At 47.0% G+C, this 24299-nt stretch overlaps 1 protein-coding gene across 11 annotated transcripts; it reads left to right on the top strand.

Annotated features, from left to right (window-relative positions):
• Window positions 1-2758: 2758 nt before the first annotated feature.
• LHX8 (LIM homeobox 8) lies at window positions 2759-18913 on the top strand. 11 transcript variants are annotated; one of them, XM_065071896.1, is made up of 9 exons: window positions 2759-2906; window positions 7315-7472; window positions 7742-7903; window positions 11139-11260; window positions 12689-12909; window positions 13361-13464; window positions 16346-16441; window positions 17434-17617; window positions 18311-18913. In XM_065071896.1, exons 2-9 carry the CDS (start codon window positions 7392-7394, stop codon window positions 18385-18387), a joined length of 1047 nt encoding a protein of 348 aa, XP_064927968.1. In that variant the 5' UTR covers window positions 2759-2906; window positions 7315-7391; the 3' UTR covers window positions 18388-18913. The 11 variants fall into 11 exon arrangements, with proteins under 11 accessions (XP_064927968.1, XP_064927972.1, XP_064927967.1 ...); XM_065071900.1 differs by lacking the exon at window positions 2759-2906 and adding an exon at window positions 4355-5430 and having other exon boundaries at window positions 7745-7903; XM_065071895.1 differs by lacking the exon at window positions 2759-2906 and adding an exon at window positions 4356-5430.
• The last annotated feature ends 5386 nt before the right edge of the window (window positions 18914-24299 follow it).

Genomic DNA, 24299 nt, shown 5'->3' with positions numbered 1-24299 from the left:
ACTTCCCCACTTAGTTCTATGAGTGTCAGTCAAGAGTTAATGTAGCCGTATCAGTGTAAAAATGACAAACACGAAAAGGAATAAGATGCCTTAATTCTACTTAAAACACTACACTGAACACCTGCAGCCTCTGCACTTTCAAAAGAAATGTATTTTGTTTCAGAGAATTACAGTAGCACTTTGTACACACCAGTCACAAAATTATAAATCTTTATTCCCTACTTGTAGACACATGCAAATATGTTAGGAATGGTAACCTGTGAGGAGCAATTTGGGATCTTGCTTCTGGAGGCTTGCTGTGGTTTTCAGATCCGGTATGAACGAATCACATTTTTTCACAAGCTCCATTCCCAATTTGTCCACTTAGTAAATAAAATATCTCTAGCTAGGTAATCCCAAATGTGCTCAGTTTTTAACAGATATTTTTATTTTAATACACATGCTGACCATTGAATCAACATGCAAAATTGCAAACTAGCTGGAGAAAGCTTTGAAAGCTTACATCTCAAACAGAGTGAATTTGCCCTTTAACTCACATCACAAAGAAGAGCCTTTCACAGTGGTACAGCAAAAGAAGTCCCACCACCAAGTACAATGAGGTACCCATTGTAACATGCTCTGAGAAGTGTTGTTACCTGATTTATACAGCAACCACAGTCATTTAGATCTCTGTATAACACCCAGCATTTTCAACAGTGACCAGTGATTAGGGAGACAGAAGTACTAAAATGTCAGAGGCAGTACAACTCCTGGTTGTCACCAAGCTCAGCACTACTTTAGAAGTCTCCTGAACTTGCCTGCAGCAGAGCTCCGAAAAACTGAAATCCAGCCACTTAGCAATCCCTGAATAAATTTCCAGCAACAGCAAGACCATCTCAAAAGGCTGTGATGTGCTCAGTGCATGGAATCTGTATGAGCAGACAGGACTGAGGACTGTATTGTGCACCCCGTGTACCAGAGCATGGCCCTGGACATTGGCAAGAGGCAGATTTGATCCCAAGACAGCGAATATGATTTTTCTCTGAAAAGCATCTGCTGTGGGGGAGTTTTCATTCGTCAGCCGGGTAACTCGCGGAGCTGTGCTCAGCATTCCGGGCCGTGACCCAAACCGAAGAGCGGGTCCTGCCGGAGGCAAAAGCAGCTCCGTGCTCTGCAGCTCCGCTCCGCAGGCAGAGCGGCGGCGTGCGGGACCTGTGCCAGCCCTGAGCCCTTGCTCGCCGAGGTTTGTCACCACTGAGCCAAAGGACGAGGCGGCCCCTGGTCAGGAAGGTGCGCGGACCCCGGGCCGGACCCGTCTGCAGCCCCGGGCCCCTCGCTGTCCCCCGCGGCGGCCGGAGCGGGGCTCTGTCGTCCGTCCGGCCCGAAGGTGTCCAGGGGGAGCGCTGCCGCGGAACCCTCCCGAGCCGGGCAGCGGCGAGGGCTCCTCGGGGCGGGGGGTGAGGGACAGAGCGAATGCGGAACCCGGCGGGGGAGCGGATCGGAGCGCCGGGAGGGAGACAATGCGGGACCGTACGAGAGCCGGGGCGCTCTTGATGCTAAGTGGGACTGCACGGCGCGCAAGATGCGCGCAGCACCGCGGACACGCTGACCGCGTCCTACCGGGGCCGGACTTCGGCCATACCAGGAGTAGGGCACCCCGAAACAGGCTTCTCCTGGGGACCCAGAAGGGTTTAGGGTTTCCACAACATCTGCCCGGGGTGTCTGCGACACCCCAACCGCAGCTGGGCCGCAACTCGATGGCCCCGGCGGAGTGGGGACAGGAGCCGCTGGGCAGCCTGCGGGGAGACAGAGATCGCTCCCCCGGGCCAGCCCTCCTCCTGCCGCAGCTCTTCGGATGCTTCACAAAATCCCATCCGGGAGGGGGTCCGTGCGGTACTCCCGCCCCCCGTACCCTGGCTCCCTGTCCTCATCGGCGGGGCCCAAGGCGCTGAAAATCCTTCGAGCTACTGCGGCTCCGGCGGACACCCCCTCCGGCACACGCGTTCCCATTTGACGGCCCAGGTCTTTGCCAGGATAGTGTTTATTCATCGTGTAAACAGAAGTGAAAGGAATTAAGCGGGCAGATATGATAGCTCAGGGGAACCTTTCAGGCCCTTTAGCATGGAGTTACCATGCTCACAGAAAACAGGACATCCTTACAACTGAAAACAGGCAGCGAGTTTTGTGGCCATGTATTTATAAACAACCCATGATGGTTTCCATTTTGGTTTTGCCCTCCAGTACGTTAAGGGCAAAATGCTCTTTTACATAATTTGATCGCTGCTTCAATTTCCTCTGTCCTCAGCACTTTCCCTAACCAAATGACAGCGTGACACAATTAGCATAGACGCTTAAAAAGTCAGCTTCTAGATAAAGTGTTCACTGCGATTTCAGGAACGCATAGGTACAAACACTTTAATCGAATACACACGGATTTCATCCAGATACTCTGTTCATAGTGCAAGGACCAGAGGTGAAATAAGTAGATCTGAGTAAATAAAGCAAAATTATTGCAGTTACACACCGGGGTGCCGAAATTACTCCCTGCGCTTCCTCCTGCAGTGCGAGGGCCAGTGCTCTAAAAAGATGCAGGGCTGCATCCCACGAATTCCCTTCTTACCCTTGCCTCCCCCCACCTCCAGCCCCCATTTTTTTCCTGCAGTAAAAACAAACAAAAAAGGCAAATAGCATCAGCTTCTGGATGTTGGTGGGAGAACCACTGGCTCAGGAATCCAATTAGGAAATAAAATCTTTTCCCTTTGACTGATCTGGTCATTCACAATTAAGCAACACAGAGCTCCACACTGGAACTGCCAGGAACAAAAGCCACATGTGTGCAGCTTTGGAAGATCCTGGACCCACAAACCAGAGACAGACAGCCTGGTCCAATAAAAGTGCATTGCACTGATTTGGAAAACAAGTCATTGGTAAGAAACTGGGTTCGTTTACTTCTCGTTAAAACAGCCCGAAACCAAGAATTCAGGACTAAATAGTTTTGACCAGTGTCTGGAGCCAGTGGGGATGCAAACGCACAAGGAGCAAGCCAGCGTGCTGGCTTGATTTCCTTGCCTGTCTTCCACAGCCCACGGAGGCCCCCACAGCCCAGGACGGTCTGCAGATGGAAAACCTCTGGATACTGGCAGGTGTGCAAAGACCAAAGAACGTGTAAGAAGATGGTTGAGAGAGGGGAGCTCGCATGGAGGTCAGCTTTGTACGGCAACGGCTGCCAGGCTCTCCTCTCCCAGCTGTCTCCTGCCAGACAGCTGCTGGCAAAGGAGGCGACTGCACGGCCCCGTGGTTACACAAGGAGCAAACTGAGAGTCACAGCCCTTACCGACCCCGGAAGGACAGGGAGACCCGCGGGCCCGTAAGGGAGCGGGGAGGTGACACTGCGGAATGAGGGCACCACTCCGCTGAAGCGGGAACCCCCCGCGCTGCCCACCGAGCCCTAGAGCGGGACGGGAAGCGGAACCCGGCGGATCCGGCCGCGGGGCCGCAGGCCCGCGAGAGCGGCGAGGCTGCCGGGGCGGTGCGGAGGCAGCTCCGCCGCCGAATCCGCACGTCTCCGCCGCCCCCCTGACCGCCGTGAGGAGCACCGCGACCGAAACGCTGGTCCCGCAGTGCCCACCAGCCGCCGGGCCCGCACCGAACGCGGCGCCCCCGGAGGGGCGGTCGGCGCGGGGGGGGATAACCGGTAGCCGCTCCCCCCGAGCACGGCCGGGCAGGGCGCGGAAGCGGCTCCGGTGCTGGGCGCACGGATGTCTCGCCCGGGCAGCGACCGCGGCCGTGCCCGACGGGACTGGCCAGGCGCGGGCGCCCCGGCTTGCCGCGGCCCTGGTCTCAGTGCCGTTTTTCGTAAACTGACCACAATGCCGTTTTTTGATTTCTCAGCAGACCGTGTTTTAACGGGAGAACCAGTTTCGCTAGAGCAACCTGCAGAGAGACCCATCCAGCCACACGCACTTGCACTACGGTGCAGTCTTTGATCAAGAATTCTATACGCAACACCCAACCCTATTTCTCTGCGCTCAGTACTTTCTTCGTGCTATGTCTTACCGTCAAATATTTAAGAGATCGCTCCTATGTACAACTGATTAGCCTTCCCACCCACACACATACTTGCATTACTTATGAGAAAGAGGAATGAGATCCAGGCGCAGTCCGCCCGTCGGAGGGTCCCGCGGGAGTCCCCTGCTCCGCTCTCAGCCTCGTCAGGACCAGGTCGGGGCGGACTGCCTGACCCCCGGCAGGGTTCCCTTCCCTCCCGTCCCTCCCTGCTGAGCCCGCCGACAATCCCCCGCCCAGGGGTCCCCCGCCGAGCGCGTGGCGGGATTAAAGCAGCATCCGAGCCGCGCATCCCTCCGGTGTGCGTGGAGACAGCGACAGGGAGACGAGGGTGCTCAGAAATCGGAAATTCCCTAAAACCCGCGTGTCTGCGTGTTTTCATCGCCTCAAAAACGATACTGGGAATACTCAGAGAAATATCGAGGGCGTGTAATTGAAACGATGAAATTCAGACTGGATTTTGGAGAGACAGGTGATAAAAGCGCGAAGCACGGGTGGAGCCTGGATAACCAAGCCCATGCACTTTCCACGTCGACCCCTGTACACACTATAGCGTTTCTGTCCCATTCTCGGGAATAACGCCTCTCTCGGCAAAACCGCAAACCTTTGCGAAGCACCCCCGGCCATAGCAATAACCAGGCGCTGCTACCTGACCGTCTCTGCGCCGGTCCTCGGGGCGCCTTGTCCTCCTGCCCCTCCCGCGGCCCCGGCGCCGCCGACCCGTCCCACGGCTCCGCGCAGCCCCCAGGGAGACCCGGACGAGACCGGCCGAGGCCCGTACCCAGCCAGGGGACAGCGTGCCCACAGCGTTCCCCCCCGCCACCCTAGAGCCGCGGGGTCTGTGCCGCAGGGAGCGCACGGCCGCGGGGAGACCGAGCCCAGGCGGGGGACGGAGGGGACCGCGAGAGAGGAGGGCGGCCGGGACCGCCTGTCCGTGCCCGCCCGTCATCCACGACTGTCCGCCCGCTCGCCTGGCGGAGCCGGGCTCTGGAAAGAGTAAGAAAGACGGATGAATCTCCCGTAAACTATTTTTCCTCCAACACCCGCTTTATGAATTACTGCTGCGCGTTCACAATCGCCGTGGGGATCAACGCGCGGATTGACTTTGTTGGCTCCTACGGCTATATTTTTCAGAGGGAAAAGGTGTATGCATACAGAAAGGGAGTTATTTTATCGAAATCTGATACGCAGCCCTCTGTGAAGCCCTCAAGAACACCCTAAAATGATACTTTGACAGCACACACACACACAAAGAAAAGGACGGACGAGCAACAAACTCGACGCTGCTGCCGGCTGTACAACGGTCTCGTCGCATCTGGGGGTCTCCTGACGGCGGTTCGGACCTCGGTCCCTCCACGGCACATCTCTTTGGAGCCCCCCCGTCAGGTGCCCGTTTTCTGTGGTGCCGCTTAGGGCAGGTGGCGGCTCCAGTACCATACCTGACACGGTCCCGGTGGAGTCGGTGCTGGACGCGGCTCCAGGCCGAGCGCTCCTCCCCACGGACACGCGCGCTGACCGGGCCCGTGTCGGCTCGTAAAGCCCCCCGCGGGCCGGGAGCTGTGACCCGAGGGAATCCCCTCTGCGCGGCCCGGGCCGGGAACGGGGTCTCCGCGCCGAGGAGCCGTTAACCCCGGGGCGCAGCACCGCGCTGTGCGGAGCGGGGACCCGTCGCCTTCCGAGGCGGGTGGCCGCGCAGGAACCGTGCAGACGGGTCCGGGGCTGCGGGCCCCCGCCCCGCGGGGCGGCATTGGCCGCGCTCCGGCGCCGCGGGACGTGGAGAGAGAGGGGCCGAGCCAGCGCGGCCGGTCCCGGGCCCGCCCGGGAGATGCCCGAAAGCCGCCTCCGGGCCAGCGCGGGGAGGCGAGCCGGGGTGTCCGAGGGCGGGCGGTGTCCCGCGTTCACCCGCCGCCTCGGGGCCTCTTGGAGCACCGGGCCACCGCGCCGTGCCCGCTGCCGGTCGCGCTGCCTTGTCGCGGCCAGAAAAAAAATCTAAAGCACTACTTGCCTTGCTGTGGCAGTGGCTGTTAGGGACATTAGGGCTAAATTCATGCGAGGTTCTGTCCTGGTTTAGGTAGGTTTTAGCGCTGGACAAACGAGTGACTGACTGGGGATGTCCCGGATTTGCCGGGGCTCGGCACCGCCACTCGTTCAGTTACGGTCCTGCAGTATCGGGTCCTGGGACATGAAACACCGATCGTAATTTTCAGGGGGAAAAGAACATATGAAACACCGATCGTAATTTTCAGGGGGAAAAGAACATGGGGCCTCTTCTTTCATACAGCTTCTCAAAACCAGAATTCCCTTTTATTAAGCTTAACATATTTCTGAGCGTACGAGCAATTCTCTCAGTTTGCTTTTACTGAGGCTCTGCAACATGTCTTGCATCCATTGTCAGGCAGAGCTGAAACAAAGCGGGGGAAGATGGAAACATAACGACGACTTTAATTAAAAACACCTGGCTTGTTAAATACGCACAGAGAAGCAGACACCCCGGTTATTTACCTCACCTGCGATGAACAAGCTGTTTTATTCTCCTGAAATGTTCCGAGAACATCAGCAGTATTTGGTCTGAGGGAACTCTGCAGGCAAGGTCTGTACTCATGGAAAAAGCGTGCTAGTAACCTACGGACCCCTCCGCTGAAAGAAACGTTTTCGTTTTCCGGGAGCTGTGGACGGCCAGCTCCCAGCACCCTCCGTCCACGGCGCGACCGAAGGCACTGATGTTAATTAGCAACATCCGTGGGCTTTCAGGCTTGATTTCAGAACCAGAGTAATGCCACGGCCCTTGAGCAACTCAGATGTTCCTTTTTTAGCTTAATGAGAAAGGTTTTATCACGGGATCTTGGAGGCACGAGCAAGAGTAGAAGCAGCACAAACAGATTTAGGACTTGCGAGTCTAAACTACAGGAGTACGCTTAGGCTTTGAGTTTCAGCAGCGTCAAGAAACCTTTTCTGTTCACACGTACTCTCTCTTTCCGTCGAGTTTCTCTTCTTTGCTAATGCAGAGATGTAACTCCGATCTTTCTTTAGACTGGGACGGCGGGGGGCAAGCTGTGGCAAACGATGAACACAAACGGGGGGGATCCTTTGGGTTTTTTTCGTTGCTGTTTTGTTGTTGTTGGATTCTCCCCTTGCCCCCCCGCCCAAACCCCGGCGCGGGCTCGCTGGCTGAGATGTCGCTCCCGCCATGCTCAGAAGGCGGGTTTTGTGCAGGAGGTGAGGCCAGCGATGCAGGTCCACCCACTTGAAAACAAAACTTTTTTCTTGCAGGCGCTGAGAGCAGAGACCTGGCGCGGGGTCCCCGGAGCCGCCTCGCCGCCCGCGCTGGTATGCGGTAGGGTAGGGCCATGTATTGGAAGAGTGACCCGATGTTCGTCTGCAGGCTGGAGGACAAGGATCTGCCCGCGCTCGGCGGCCCCTCGGAGAAGGTGCGCGGGGTGGCGGGCGAGCGCACCGGGAGCGGGTGGCGGCGCGGGGAGAGCGGGGCGCCGGTGCCCGATGCGAAGGGGCGGCCGCTCCCCGCTCCAGTTCGGCGGCCCCGGGTGCGGCCCTTCCACTTGGGCCCGCGGAGAAACTCCGGTTCCTGCCGTGACCCTCCGCGGTGGGGCCCCACAGGTGCCGGTAGAACGGCGACCGGGCGGCACGGAGCTCCCCGGGGGTGGGCAAGCGCTGACCGCGGTCTCCGTGCGCTCCTCAGCAGGCGAGCCCCGCGGCGGCCGACGAGGACTCCTGCTCTTCCTCCGCCGCCCTGTCGCCCTCCTCCTCGCCGCGGTCCATGGCCTCGGGCTCTGGCTGCGCCCCCAGCAAGTGCGTGTGCAGCAGCTGTGGCCTGGAGATCGTGGACAAGTACCTGCTGAAGGTAAGAGCGCCCAGCTCGGCGCGTTTGTCCCGCGAGGCCCGCCGGGCTGCGGGACCGGCTCCCGTTGCGCCGAGGCCGCGGGGCCCGGGCTGCCTGGGGAGAGCCCGCTGGGGCGGCTGCGGCCGGCGGAGACGCTGGGCTCGGAGGAACCGGCCCCCGCATTCCTCTCCCGCCTCTTTCCCGCGCCGCTGTCGGCATCTGGTGGCACCGTCGCGGCTCAGCCCCTTCCCACCCGAACCGACGGGCCTGTCGGTTTGGCAGCGGGGCTGCTGCAAAAATAGGAGCATATAGTAGCGGGAAGTTAATTGTAGGAACGTCTGTGCGATTCGGGCCTTAGAGGAAAACTGAATTGCTGCTTACGTTTCGGGTAACGTTTTTCTGCACTGGGCTGTATTTTCTTGACGTGCTGTAGGAGAGAGTGGGGAAGAAAAGTAATGGTTCAGAACATAGATGACTTCCTTGTTGTGCTTTATTCTCCTGGTTAAGCTGTGGTGGTATGACCCGTTTGTTATTAGTTAAAATAAATCTTTTAGTGTGATGTGGATCTCAAAGCAAAAAGTGCCTCTTGAGAAACCTGGAAATCAGTTAGTCCTGTAAAACGTTGTCTAGTAATGTCCGTGAAGGAAGCGAGCTGTCTGATTGCGGAGTAGCCTTAGCATTTAGGGCTGGGTAAGATCATTTAGAAAGGAATGAAACCATGTGACTTTAAACATAAAGGGTTAATATGGTTGGGAAGGGGGGCTATTTTCCTTTTGTATTATTGCCATTAAAACTGTCCTGGATCAGAATCTTGCCCTCCTTTCAAAAGCCAGATCAGACAATCATGTTAGAAGTTACTTGATTCCATTAGATGCAGCCTTTAATAATGCCATTGTGTATCCTGAAAGTGAAAGTCTGTAACGCCGCTGCAAACGCATCAGTGTTATTGTTAGATCATTTGCTTAAATCTCAGTTGGGTGAGGAGGTCAAAGGAACGTGTATGCTGGGCTGGGGTTCATTTAGAACAGAGTGGGTGCAGGTGTGGGGGAGCTCCCACGTAGCTTTTGTTTTGGTAAATCCCGGCTGCCGCCTTTGCACCAAGCTGGACTGGTACACATAGTGCAGTGGGACTGGGAGCAGAGCGAACGTGAACTTTGTTCCAGTCCCTTTGACTCCGTGACATTTTGGTAGCTTATTTACCGATCGTTGCTGTTTCCTGTCTTGAAAAACTGCGATAATGTGACTGGGGGCAAAACGTGTCTAAATGATTTAGCCTTAATTTAAAATTAGCTGTTACGTCTTTCTGCATAAGCAGGAGAAAGGAATCTGTGCTGGTGAACTGGTGTATTCCCGATCACCGGCAGTATGTCCTCCAACTCTCTAAATTAACGAGTGTAGATGGACGGCATCGAGTGGGACAAATATCCAAGCTGCTGATGAAGGGAGCAGAGAACGAACCCCCGAAGGGCGGGCGGGAAATGAACTGTGCGTGGCTGGGCTGTCGCTCCCGCTCGCAGAGCAGCCTGGCGGTGCGGGTCACGGTGCGGGAGCGTTCGGGGGGGGCCGCCCGGTCCGGCCCGAGTGCCGCTGCTGGCTCTGCCTACACTGCAGCCTCTTAAGAAATACCCGAGAGGATCAGTTTGGTGACAGCTGTTATCAACAGTTTCACATTACGCCGTGTGTAACCTTGTCAGTGTATGGGAAGGCGGCTGCCAACAAGGGCGAGAGCTGGGAGAGTGTTGGGCAACCGCAGACGGTGCTGGTGGGACCGAGGAACGGCTGAAACGGCAATTCCAGCGGGAGCGGCGGAGTCGGTACCGCACTGGCTCTGTGATTTGTCTGGCAGTGTTCTGATGAAAGGCACATCCTGGATTATCTCAAATCTGCTGTTTTGCCATAGGCAATATTATGGGCTGCTTGGCATGAGATGAGAAATTGACTCAGGAAAAAAAAATTAAACTTACTCATTCTTTAGTTTCCAGAATTCTTCCTCTGTGGCATGGGATTATTCAGAGGGTTATTACTTAGATTTTACAGTCACTGGGAGTCTCGGGTTTTCAAATAATTTTTTTGGCTGATGTGTGATGCACAATGTCTGCATGTCAGAGTTCTCTTTGTAGCAATGAAGAAATGAAAATAATTGCACTCAATTTATTTGCCCCAAAATTATATGTGGGTTTTCAAAACTGCTGATTTCTACTGCTTTCCATGACTGTCTAGTTTCATGATGAATATTACATTTTAAAAAAATTGTAGAATTTGCTATTAAAACAACTGCTGATATTTTGAAACTCTCAGTCCATTCACTAACTTCGCTTCAACGAAACCTGGCAAATTAAGAAGTGGTTCATGGTGTGTTCTATTTGATGGACTTTCTCTTTTTTCTGCTTCAATACTCACATTTTAAAATTTCAAATCACTTTGCAAAGTTTGTTCTTTGTTAGGCAGGGCTTTTTACAGACTTGGAAATAAAAGTATGTAACTTAGCTGCCTTCCCAAGGTCAGATGAGGCCAAATCTTGCTCTATTACTCTAATGCTATGAGAACAGAACTGGGCAGAAAATATCTATGTGCAACCTGAATCTCTTGCTTCCTCTTCTAGTGCTTTTAATTACAAAACCAAGAAAGCTTATTCTGAAGACCTCCATCAAATTACTTAACCCTTAATATGACATGCAGTTCTATAGGAAAAATGTTTTGCCTTGAAGATAAATTTTCCGTGAATCATCATTGTGTAATTTTTGGCCTTGTCTGTATAGAATCATTTCAGTTGGAAAAGACCCTCAGGATCATCAAGTCCAACCATAACCTAATTCTAGCCCTAACCCACGTCCCTAAGAGCCTTGTCTAAATGTCTTTAAAACCCCTTCAGGGATGGTTGCCCCCCTCTGCACTCTCTCTAGTATTTCAATGTCCTTCTTATGATGAGGGGTCCCAAACTGAAGAAGACAATATTCAAGGTGTAGCCCCACCAGCGCCAAGTACAGTGGCACAATCACTTCTCTGGTCCTGCTGGCTACACTATTCCTCATACCAGCCCACAATGCTCTGGGTCTTTTTGGCCACCTGGGCACATGCTGGCTCATGTTCAGCCACTGTCAATCAATACCCCCAGGTCCTTTTCTGTCAGGCAGCTCTGGGTACGGATGGGAAAAAAAATAGGCTTTGTAAATATGAAATATAATATTGGTAGCTTTGTAAATATAGTCTTGGTAGCACAAACACTGAGGGGTATTTTTCTTCTGTGTTTTTTCAGGTAAATGACCTCTGCTGGCACGTGCGTTGTCTCTCATGCAGCGTTTGCAGAACATCTCTAGGAAGGCATACGAGCTGTTACATCAAAGATAAAGATATTTTCTGCAAACTTGATTATTTCAGGTATATTGTAACTGGAATATGATTTTATTAGATAACATGTTACAATTGCTCATTACTTTTCACTTAAGCTGCATCTAAAATGCACACTTAGGCTCTTTGTTTTTTACTTGCTAGGTTTATTTTCAGTAGTTAAACCCTGACGTTTCTCGCAAAGGGACTTGAGAAACCCCAAGTCTGTCTGATGTAACTACCCTGAGTCTCCCCCTCTGCCCCTCTCGTATTATGTGTAGCTGCTGCCTTTATATAATAGTTTACTTGTGTATGCACAGGGGAAGGGGAAAAAGGCAAGTCAGGGAAGTTACCACAGTTAAGGTCATCAAGCTATTGTATGTGCAAAGAATCACCCTTAGATAATGTTGATTGAGAATACAAGGTGGTGTTGATGTTATATTCAGTTTGGTCTAGCATTGCGCTGGTATGAGGCTTAAGGTGTATCACATGGAACTACAAAAACAACCCAGGACAAATCCTGTAATCTTTAAAAGTAGCTTTCAATGGTTATACATTTCTGTGATCAGTTTGGTTTAGAACATGAACAATTATTCAAGATTAAGGTCTAAGCCTGTAAGGAGAAATATTATGTGTTCCTACTGGCATTGAAAGTACTCATGATACAAAATCTTTGGTACAGAAAGCAGCAAAAAAAATGTTGCTGTTAATTTTGTTGTGACTGCTGGTACTTCCCCAGATTGAACTATTTGTGAGATTCTCACCCGTGTAGTAGATGGATTACACCCAGCGAGTGAGTTTTGACACAGAAAGAAAGGGAGGAGGCAGGCTGAGCATTGTGAACTTCTGGAAAAATAAAGGTTTCTGGGACTTCAAAAAAAGAACTTTTGAGTCTGCAAAGATTTTCAGGACAAATTGTTATCTCCATAATCAACATATCTTGGTGGCTAGTTTCCTCTTCAAAGAGAAATATTCTACTGTAGTAATGTAAATACTTGCAGATATTTGAATTTCTTTTAAAATCATAATGTGGTGGTAATTAAGGAAATAACTATGAAGATACAGGTTTTCCCCTTCTGCTGCTGGAGGGGACTGAATGATTAGTGAAGGATGATGTAGCTAAATGTAATAATTCAGACTACTGCTGGAGTAATGTGAAATATGTTTGAATAATTGGGAGAATTCTGAATGCAAAGTCAGCTGTTTCCATCTCCCACTCTCAGCTTTTTAGAGAGTACTTCTCTTTACAAAAGGAAAGCATGTAGCAGTTAAGATGCTTCAGTTTTACTCTTTGCCTTATGGAAATATTAACTTCCGTAGGTCAATAGTGGTCTTGCTATTGGCTACAAACTTGCTGACTTTATTGCGATAAAAGCAGGGGTACTCTGTCCCCTCCTTGCCCAGGTCTGGGCTGCGCTGCCCTGGCCCCTCTTCTGTCCCAAACATGGTGTCCCCAGTGTCCCTGTGTCCCCTCCACAGGCGGTACGGCACCCGCTGTGCGCGCTGCGGCCGCCACATCCATGCCACGGACTGGGTGCGCAGGGCCAAGGGCAACGTGTACCACCTGGCGTGTTTCGCCTGCTTCTCCTGCAAGAGACAGCTGTCCACTGGCGAGGAGTTCGCGCTGGTGGAGGAGAAGGTGCTCTGCAGGGTGCATTACGACTGCATGTTGGACAACCTGAAAAGAGAAGTTGAAAATGGTAACATGCTGCTTTTGTTAAGAACTATGTTTGTGGTTTAGTTTTAATTAAATTGTTGGGGTTTATTTCATCTTCCTTATTAAGAGGTAATTACTTAGCTTTACTAGGGCTGGAAGCACAGGTTCTTGAATTAAAATAATGTGCAAATTATTGGATGTTTTAATTTTTTTTAAGTTTGTATAACTTGTTTTCTGTCCTAAGGAAAAGAAAGCAAGAGCATATCTAGTTGATACAATATGCGGGATCTATTCCTACCCTCACTTGCAAGGGAGTCACTTGGGGCATAATGGGTAATAGCGCCAGATGAGTTTAACTTGGAACAGAATGTGGCCTTTTTAAAGCAGAAATTCAGCTGGTCAGGTACTGTTGGTCATTGTTGGAGGACAGTCTGACTTACAAATAACATTGTTTTGAATATTTAGCAGACATTGTTTTCTTTTTAACGCTTCAGGTAATGGGATTAGTGTGGAAGGAGCGTTGCTAACAGAACAAGACGTTAATCATCCAAAACCAGCAAAAAGAGCTCGGACCAGCTTCACAGCAGATCAACTCCAGGTAGAGGCAGCGATAAAAACTTGCATAGTTCAGGTTTATGCAGGACAAGGGTGCTGAACTGATAGGAAATTGGATGCATGTGGGGGGAAAGAAAAAGCTTGTGTGCTTTATACTATTTCATAAACTATCAAGACACAGCATGTTTCTGGAATTGTTTGTTAGCTTCAGCAGTTTAATATGAAATAGTTACTCTTCAAGTTTTTTATTTCCCTGGGGGCAGACAGTAATTCTGCAGAGTGGAAACAAAAAGGTTGTTCTATTTTGATTGCTCAGTGAAATCTATTTAATCAGGCATTTATATCGCTACACATAATAAAGACAAAATATTTCTGGAATTATGTAATGTGAAGAGTTGTTCTAAAGATGGGTGCTGTGTGTGATTTCAAGACATTAACGGGGTGGGACTTTGAATTTTATTGTAATGCACAATAAGGGCTGCAAAAAATTGTGTTCTCAGAACAGGTAAGTGTTGTGGGCTCCTGTTAATATTGACATGAATGCAGGCTGACTCCTGGCAATGACTGTTTCTTGTGTTGCTTTGGTTTATAGAGAAGATGGGAATAGTTGCACACTTACTGATTTTTCCCTTTCTCCTCCTAAGATGGCTGTCCTCAATACTTGCTTTTTAGATCATATGTTATAGTTTTGACTACACTTGTGTACACCAGGGAGAGAGACTATCAACAGGGACTCACCTTTGCTTTCCTTCTTTTTCGTCTCCCACCCCTTCCAAAATGCTTCACGTGCTGATTTCCTCAAAGTGTCTTTGAGGTTTATCTGTTAAAAGTATACTAAAGTCATTATAGTCTGGGTGTTGTATTTCAAAACCTAGCTTCAGTATTTAATGCTACATTTTAGGGGGGAATGGGGGCGGATAAAAACCTGCACTTCATAGAGCTGGCTGGAGTGTAATGCAGGAAAAGCGCATTTGAAGTACTTGGCAGCAATTCATGTACCGTCCGATTTGTTCTTGAACATGTGTCGTTGCAGTATGTTTTTCCAATGTTCCCTTATACTGGCTCAGTTCTGCTCCTTCCCATGGCCAGGACTGATGGAAGAGGGACATGTAGGGAGTCTGGAAGTGCCAGATGGAAGCCTGTCCTGAAGAGGGGGGGATTGCCTGCATCTGTGTGGCTTTCCAGGCTTCTTGTTGTGCTGCCACTTCGGCAAGGCTTAGCTCGAATAGGAATTATTGCACCCTCCGGATCACCACTTCATTAAATCAGCTTTCTGGGGAAGAACACCCTGACTAGGGCCAGCTGCCCATGGAAGGGTAGTGGTGAGACCAGATTTAGAGGTTTTAACCTGTTGTAAAGAGAAGGAAGCTGCAGCTTTCTGCCTAATCCTAGCTCTGCACCCCCGCTGCCAGTCTTTGAATTTCTGGTCACACATGGCCACTACATAATTTGTTTTCCACTCTTAGCCTGAGTTTTGATCTGTTGGCTTGCTCTATTTTTGTTTGTGGTGAAAGCAGTTGAGAAAAGCTTAAGTTGGGATGTAGTAACACATCGAGGCATTTAAGCAGTGCTATGTAACATGGCATGTGGCTGTTCAAAGCTTAGTTTGCTATTTCGACCATGGCTGGAGACAGAATGTGTTGTTAACACAAACCAAGCATGTTAGCAATAATCTGGTAAGGGCACAGAGCAAGGGCAATGGACATCAAAGTCAAACTTCTGCAAAAGGGAACTTTTTTCCAGCAGTAGCTGAAGGGGGCATAGTCCCGGCCATCAGGGTAGGAATGGAATTCAGGGCTTCTTCCCATTTGCTGTCACTGAAACTTCCATGTTCCCCTCCTTCCCTGTTGTAAATTGATGGTAACCTACTTCAGCAGCTGTTTGAGGTCTTGGGGCATCTTATTTGATGGCCCTTGTTATTTGCTCAGTGCATATCTCTGTGCCCGTCCTTGTTGCTGGTATAAAAGTTCCAGCAGGAGAAGCCTCAGAGGGGTAAGTGCCTGTCCGAGTGTCAGCACATGGTGACACACCTCATGAAGGACTTGCACAAAAGGGTGTCCATGCTTTCTGATGTCTTTGCATGATACAGTAGGACAGTATGTAGTTTCACTGTTTCTGAATGTGGAGAGAAGGAGTCTGAATCTTCAAAGATGAGCCAGGCAAAATTTGCAGACCATCAATGGTCAAAACCCAGAAATTAGAAACTACTAAGTTGCTGAAGATACTCTGTAGAAACCCATAAAGCCTTTCTTAAAAAAAGTGAGTTCCTACAGACTCTAAAACTGTTCAGAATGCAGGCCAAGTTGATATCTACTTCCTCTAAAAATGCAACTCATATCCTAATGATAAGTGTTCACTTTAGTTTTCTGTAAATATATTAGTAAATTTTTTCTGTAAAAACAACTGTGTAGTGCAGGTCAGCCAAGGGGAAGCGTCCATGTTCTGCAGGTTGGTTGGAGGTAGATGAGGCACAAAGTGCAGCTGCAAAAGAGGATCAAGCTGCCCACATAACACAAGGTGTTCATATAACCAACAGGTTCAGTGGTGGATCAGAGCTCATTCCCTCCTTGCACTGCGTGCTGTGCTCTGCTGTTCTCTTTATAAAGCATGTTTGAATCATGTTGCGGGGCCTTTTCTCGCACAGGCTGTTTAAATCATAATGGCACCTCCATTTTTTACTACTGCCAAGCAGAATTCATTTATTTTATTTCTGGTAAATGTCTCAGCTCAGTTAAGCATAATAAGGGGCTTGTGTTTTGGCTTTGTGGATTTTTTTTTTTCCTTCAATGTATTTGGGACTGTCTGTGGACTGGTGATTACAACAGCTCCCTGAAAACAGACCAGGAGCAGGACCACGATGTGAGAGGAGTCTCTGCTGCTCTAGGGCTGTGCGCAAACTGCCATCTCCCATCTTGCCTTCTCAGGTTATGCAAGCACAGTTTGCTCAGGACAACAACCCAGATGCACAAACGCTTCAGAAACTGGCAGAAAGAACAGGCTTGAGCAGGCGTGTTATACAGGTAACTGTGCACGTTACTTGACTAACGAAGCTGGGTACTCATCCATTGGAAAGGCTTAATTCTCTTCGTGTAGTTATTGTGAGATGGAAAAAGATCTAATCTGGAAATTTTATCACAACTTTAGACAACATCCTTAGTCAAAAACAGGTCTAGAATAAACGTGTTAATTGGAAAACTTGCTGTATTCCTCTGACACTTCGTGTGGAGGATTAATAATCTTCCAGGAAAAAAACTTGTCATCCTTAGAAGTATAGAAATTGGCACTAGGGTTTTCTAAAGAAAAAAATTCTGACTTTAATAGTCTGTTTTTAATACCACCACTCTTTTAAAAAATGGCTTTGCAGCCTGACATGTTAGGAGTAAGTGAATATCTAGTGATCTATTCTGGAGAACAGAGTTGAAATACATACCCATGCCATCCAAAACTGAGAGAATCACAAACTTAGAATCTTTGCTTGAGGATGTCTCTCAGCAAACATTACGTGCATGCTCTTTTTATGCATTAAGATGGATTTTTATATACTACAAATTATATACTTATATGTTTATATAAATAAAAATAACTTTGTGGTTCCCTTAGCTCATTCTAGCCTGTAAGATTGACAGTGTTTATGTAGAAATGAGGTGTCTGGCAGCTGTCATAAGGCCCTAAATTAAAAGAAAAAAAAGGAAGCTTGTACACTTCTCAATGTAAACAGTGGGTATCCTGTGAAAAATGTGTTTGGCTGTCAGCGGTGTCCAGGCATGGGGTGTCTGTGTCTGCTCCATGCCCAGGGAGATGCTGCTCCCAGGGGCTCACAGCCCCTCGCCCTGCATGTCCCCATGGGCTGGAGGCACCACATAGACTCAGAATTAACACTTCATCTGAACTGTTATGTTAAGGGCTGAACTAACTGAATCCAGCCCAAGTTAGAACTCTGAGGGTTTTATTATGCTAATGTTGAAACAGATTGCAATCTATCAACACGATGTAAATTTTCCCCCCTTTTCAGGTGTGGTTTCAAAATTGCAGAGCACGCCACAAGAAACATGTTAGTCCTAATCATTCATCTACTGCTCCTGTCACAGCAGTTCAGCCCTCCAGGCTGTCTCCACCCATGTTAGAAGAAATGGCTTACTCTGCCTACGTACCCCAGGACGGGACCATGCTGACTGCTCTGCACAGCTATATGGATGGTGGGTACAACAGCCTTGCATGTTCAAGTAAAATCGTTATTGACTCTGGCAAGAACAGTTACCAAGTATAGGTTAAATAATCTTAATGGATTTTTAATTTTATGATTGTAAGAGAATATCTTAATGGTGTCTGTGTTCTCTACATCTCCCAAGAAGTGTGCCTCCTCAAGCAGTGGCCCTTCACTGAAGGTCTGGGTGTGAAGACCACTTCTTGTGCTCCCTCCAGACTTTGAATACTAGTAATAAGAAATCAAACCCTTTTAAAGACATCCATGCCACTTAAAAAAAAAAAAAAAAAAATACATAATTTACTATTTACCAAGCTGGCTCTTACCCAGAGGTTCAATCCAGCAGCTTCACCAAAAACTGCAGCTTCCCTCACAGTAATGCATGTGGTGGTGGTGGTGGGACCCTGGTGGTCAAAAGTCTGTTCTGGTCATTGTGTGTCTTGTGACCCACCAAGTCAACAACTTTGGCTCACATTTGTGGTGAGGAGAGGTGCTGAAGGTCTGGGAGCAGACCCAGACTGAGCCGGGTGTGTGGGGCTGTGGTGGAGTGTGGGTGCTGGAGGAAGAAGGGAGTGCGCTGCAGGGTTTTGGGACCAGGGAACTACTGTTACCCAGTGCGATTTACTACTTGTCATCTCTTTCTATGTCTGATGAAGCTGACTGGTCAATATTTCTGGTTTTGCAGCTCACTCACCTACAGCTCTTGGACTCCAGCCTTTGCTCCCTCATTCCATGACACAGCTGCCACTCAGTCACACCTAATTCCTTCTGGCAGGGATATAAGCTATTAAGGACGTAACCAGAAGTCATTTATTGTGTATTAAAAATATCATTGGAAAGATATTAATGTTAACTTTTTATTTAACATCTAAAGCATTTTCAAGATCATTTTTGCTGCCCAGGTATGTAAGTATATTTAGCCTGAAAGACACTTTTATGAATTCTGCATAAATATTACATTGTTTACAAGCCTTATGAAACACCTTTTTGTATTGTCTGGAAGTAGTCTGCTCTAGTTATGTGTGTGTTAATTTATTTGTCATCAAAAGAGCACTTTGCCTAAAAGAAAGGACTGACAATTGTGCAAAATGTTTACAATTCTTTGTGAAATTGTAGTTTATCATTAGTTTGTATCTGTAAGTTATTGCTAAAAGTATTACCTGTATTTGAGTTGTATACAGCCTATATGTTAAAGCTTATTTCTGTGAGTTTACAAAAATAAATTTTGGTTGCAAATAATTTCAAAATGAACTGAATAAAGTTTCTGCTGTAGCATGCCAAGCAAAAATGTTGTTGTGTTTATGGCTGAACTGTGATCATTTGTCAAGTGTTTAATTTGAATCTTCAGGTTTGAGAGAAGGTCCCTGGCATACTTTGGTACATTACACCAAACCCTTTCAGGAGCGTTCATATCCTTCCCAATTGATTTTTAAAATAATTTGATGGGCTTAGATGGCTCATGAAACACCCCCAATAGGTACAACTTCACAGTAAGTATATACAAAACATGCTGCTCCTGAGGGTGCACACCTGGGGTGGGAAATGGTGAATTTGTTGTATAGTTTTTTAACTGTGGTTGAAGTTTGCAAGTGGAGGACGTGAATTTACATCTGCCTTTAACATTTTGAATTTTTGCTACTTCAGAGTCTGTTTTCTTCCACAGTTTTGTCTTGTGATTTTATTTTTTTTATTTAAGCAGGATAGTAACTAGTATGCGATGCTTAAACAGTGTCCATTTTTAAAGTAAAATCTAGTTCAGTATTTTAACTGACCTGTATCAAACTACACATATGAACAGAGACTGGAATTCGGTCAAATGCACAAAAGTCTACTGTGTTTTAAACTGTGAATGTGCTAAGACTTAATTACAAAGCATGTTTTGATACACTGATTTGATGGACAAAGGCTAGTGCACACTATCAATTTAAATGTTTTGTTTTCCTCCTCTTCACAGATTAGTTTCCTTCCAGGATTTAAGATGAGTACATTCCATTTGTGCACCTAAACTTGCATCAGAAGGAAATGGTACTTTTGAGGGTGTGTGTCCATGCCCCTTTTTTTCTCTCCCACCTATGAGCTTTTGTCTTCTGCTTTGCAATTTTTAACTGTCCTGGTCAAACCATTTCAACATGGGAAAGTTAGTGTTCTCCCTCCCACCATGAACAGAAGATGACTTTTGAAAGCATAACATTAATGGCAAGCTCTGAATGATCCAAGTTCTGTGAATTAAATGTTGGCTCTGTTTCGAGTGCTGCTCACGGGTGCCTGAGCTCACCTGAGCAGCAAAAGCAATCACTCGTGCTGGTGTGGTGATTTGTTGAGGCTGATCTTAACCTCACATACCTTTTTCGCAGAACACTCCGAAGACATGAAGTGTTGTGGAACTTGACTGACTTGACATTTTATTCTAACGTACCTAACCTCTTAGCAAAATATTCCAGGTGGAATACTGAATTTGGTATGGCATTTTAGTACCTAAGTTAGCTCCCTGCGTGCATATCAGAAGACAAACTGGCTTTTGTGCATTTGTTGGATCTGATATGCAAGTAGGGCAACTGTACTGCTGAAGTTTTACCAGTTAAATGCTGAATAATGCTAATTTAGATCTGAATGTAATTTGGGAATTTAAAATACAGTTCAGTTGTCTTGTTTTAAAATGAGACTTGACTTGCAACAAGTCCCTCTAAATAAAAGTAGTTATTCACTGTAACATAAAGGACTAAGCAGCTTCAGGTTGCCTGAAACAATGTCTAAGCTTATTTATGAAATATCCCCTTCTGTTCAGTTCCAAAGTCAGTGCAGGAATAAACTAAATGGGGAACAATTTTCCCATTTTCCTATGAAAATAGGAAGCAGGAGAATTCAGTTTTGCTACTGTGAATGCTTGAGCAGCTTTTTTAAGTGCAGCTGGGAAAAAGTTGAGTTGACAATAAGGAGCTCCAGCAGAGGATCTGGACTTTAGTCTTTCCTTTGAGCAGGTGAGAGCTGCACACTGGCTGATTCCAGCTGTTTGCAGCTGGGGCTGGCTGTGGAAAACTGAGGCAGCCTTAGTCTGTGCTCAGCTGAAGCTGCTGCAGCCTGACCTACAGGTCCGAATGCTTGTCTTTGTCTCCTGGTTGTGCACGGCCTTGTGCTTGTGACTTTGCTGAGCTCCTCTGACCCTGGAGCCATCCTTACTGCTTCTTGCTGTTCGAAAGAGTAACTTGGGTATTGCCGAGCTGAGGACTTTGTTTCCAGTAAGAGAACGTGATCATAGATACAGCACAAACGTGTATGTTGAGTCAGAACCTTTTAGACTGCACAGGCTCTGTTAAATTGAAATGTTGTGTGAAACTAGTCTATGAAAGAAATTGATCTAGGCACCCTGCTTAAAAGCGATCTGTCTTGAGCAGAGAGCAGTACAGAACCTTGCCTGGCGCTCTGCTGTGTGATTGCTTTTGTGGATAACTGCGTTTGAAATCTATTCCCTCTGATCTTGAGGCATTTAGCCTACAAGGTAGGATGATCATACAGCACTTGCTAATACTTTCAGTGTAACATATCTTAAGAAATCCAAAATGGAACTAATGATGCAAATACTCTGCATCAAGAGGCTCTCAAAGGAAGAAATATCACTAAAAAATTAAAGTTGTGTCTCAAAAGTACTGTGAGAAGACCGGCTTTTGATTTCCACTCCTTTTCTCCATCCTTCCCTAACCTGTTTAACCAACACAAGTTGGGGCTGGCTCATGTATTATTGTGATTGAACAAGTAAATTCACTGCCAAATAAAACTTAAAATTTATCATATTCAGCCTGCTCTAGGAGGAGGGAGGGAGAAACACAAATGAAAAATACCCTCCTAGTACAAACTCCACAGAATCTCTAAAGGATGTCTGTCTTCTCATTATCTAGAAACTGGTAGTATTTCAGTTTGCAGACTAAAGAAATAGTCTATTGCTACAGCATCTTCAAGATCTTTTAGAAATATTTCAAACTCTGCAATTAAATACTGGAACTAAGATGTCTTGAAATTCCAGCTATTCTCTGCAAATGTGGAGTTGTGTTCATATAAATATAAACCTGAAAAGTACTTGGGCATTCTCTAGTTTGCTTGTCATCCCAAGGCACAGTGAAATATCTCAGCTACTGCTAATGGAGATGTTTGACTAATCTGATCTTAAGTGTCTTCAATAGTAGACATTTTTACAGACTCTGTGGGAAATCTGGCACTTTATTAGGGGAAGGAAAAAAAAGTCTTCTCCTCCCTGCCAAACAAATGTGATTCATCAAGTTTTTCATAGCAAGTCATATTTTCTAATAGTTTCCATGCTGGTTTTTTTTGGTCCATTTTCTGGGAGCACAAATCTCTGCTTTAGTCAAGCCAACCGATGGTCAGCAGGTGATGAGGACACACAAGTTGCTCGTTGCTGTGTTCAGGGTGGGGATGGCTTTTCTTCTGATAATGCTCCACACTCTGTTCGGGAGCAGCTGTTACCTTGTCTCCTGTTTGCCATTCTCTGTAGATTATTGCAGCCTGGGCAAGTGCCTTCTATTTTACTGCACTGAATTTCACCCTGCTTCTTTCTTACTATTTCTCAAAGTTTTCTCACTAATTTTGAATTCCAGTTCTGAGCTCCCCAGTACTAACTCACTAAGAATCTCTCTCTTCCGTCACCCAGGCAATTAACTAAAATACTGACTAGAACCAGCTCCTCGCTGCGCTGGTGACAGGGAGACCAAGCCCGGGATCCCCAGAACTGCTGTCCGCCAGCAGATGGTTCCACATTGCTGATCGATTCTACCCACAGCTTTCATCAGGAAAATGTGTGCACTGCAGCATAAAAAACTTTGCAAGTTCAAAAATTTAACTTACGTTATTTTATTTCTGTATATTACTGCTGTTGCTATTTAACTTTTAAGTTGTGCTCATTTTACAATTAAAAATAAGCAACTAGACTTGTCATACAAGTCACTAATGGCAAGCTTTTTCAAAACAATGATTTCTATTGATCATTAGTTTAAAAGAAGAGCAGAAAAGAAAACCTGAACTTGTTCAGTTAATTTCTGAAAATCCACAGCTCCTTAGGAGTGGCTGAATCTCTAGAATAGTGACATCTAGGGACAGAGAAAGATAGTACAAGATTAATCAGAAAAGCAGCACAAAGTGCCTCTAAATTGTTGATAAATTGATTTACTCTGTAGTACATGTTTGCACACTTTAAATCTCCTATTTCATTTTAGAATATAATGAATAGTTATTGAAAAGATACCAATCTGTTAACTCTCACATATTCTGGGGTAGAACATGAGAGGACAAGACACTGTAGTGGGTATGTACTGTAATACTGTGTGTTTTTAACCAGCTTTAATACATGGTACTGGAATGCAATTCTGACAGTTTGATAAAATAACCTTCTCTTGTCTTCTGTAGCTATCCTGGTTTCAAGCAGAATAGTTTTCCTTTTTGTTATAAGACAATACCTTTTCAGTTCTAGGTAAGGTCGTAACTAATGCTCACCCTGTTCAGAAATGCTGAGTCCAGAGTGTTTTCTGAGCAAGGTAGCGATCCTGCAGCCGCTCTGTTCCTGGTACTCAACATGTGCTTTCATTAACCACTTTGATTTGGAAAAGCAGGTGTGTTTGTGATTATGTTGCTTAGAACACTGTAATCTCAAATTCCGGAGTTCTACATTTTATATAAGAACACCACTTCAAAATTCTTTCCAGATTTTTCCAGTAAGTCTGGTAGTAACAACTGCGATACAAGTATATAATGGTTATTTTTCTCTCCTGTGGGAAAAAGGATTACTGTAGACTGATACACAGTACAAACTGAAGCTAAAGGAAAAGACTTACTGAGTAATTTTTAGTTCTTCCGTGTATGCTTTATATAAATGGTTTAAAAACATCATAATTTTATATATGTGTGTGTGTATGTGTGTGCAGTTTCTTTTCTCTGTGGTTTGTACTTTGAAGTGTACTCATTTCATGTGTTACCTATAGCTGTTAAGCCCTGAGGCTAAAAAAAAGAACAATGAAGCAAGCATTCACTCTTTTGGTTGAAATAGTTGACTGAAGTGTGATGTAAGACGTGAGCTTTGCAGTATTTAATCGTTACCAGGATTAGCAGCACAGGTGGAGTAACCAAAGTCTGGCTCTCTCTCCATCATTTGTCTCCTAGTGCTCCTCTTTTCTACTCATCATTTTGGGTTTTCCCCACACACACAAGCACACAAAAGATCAGCGGTAGTGCTGGGAAAAGACCTCATAACTGCATTTTCTACCTAAAATTGCACATTCCTATGTTTACACATCTCTCCCTGGACTTCATCCCACTCCTTTCACAGAGAGATTTTCCCTGTTGGGCACATACATGACTATATCAGCTCCCCTGTGTGGACACTGCTGGTGGCTTTGGGTTTTTTTTTGGGTGTTGGTTGGGTTTTGGGGGTGTTTTTGTGGTTGGCCTTCTCACATCTCAACACAAACCAATCACACCCCCACCCCCAAATTATATCATTTGACAGCTGCCATCACAAACTGCACCAGTGTTATTTCCCAAGTGCACTCCTGGGACACAGCTCTCTCCTGCTCCAGACCTCCTACAAAGTTTATTACTGAAATATGGGAAATCTAGAACAATAGTACACCAGTGTATAAAAAGGTACACATTTTTTCTATTTTAAAATTAAG

This window comes from Columba livia, chromosome 8 (genome assembly GCF_036013475.1).
Source record: "Columba livia isolate bColLiv1 breed racing homer chromosome 8, bColLiv1.pat.W.v2, whole genome shotgun sequence".
NCBI classification, from domain to species: domain Eukaryota; kingdom Metazoa; phylum Chordata; class Aves; order Columbiformes; family Columbidae; genus Columba; species Columba livia.
The sequence above is the reverse complement of the archived record's forward strand: the minus strand, read 5'-3'. Positions and strand labels throughout refer to the sequence as shown.

Coding starts and splice junctions, on each gene's coding strand:
- LHX8 (XM_065071896.1), top strand. CDS start 7,392: ATGTATTGGAAGAGTGACCCGATGTTCGTCTGCAGGCTGGAGGACAAG. Junction 11,261..12,688: donor TGCAAACTTGATTATTTCAG/GTATATTGTAAC, acceptor TCCCCTCCACAG/GCGGTACGGCACCCGCTGTG. Junction 16,442..17,433: donor TGAGCAGGCGTGTTATACAG/GTAACTGTGCAC, acceptor CCCCCTTTTCAG/GTGTGGTTTCAAAATTGCAG.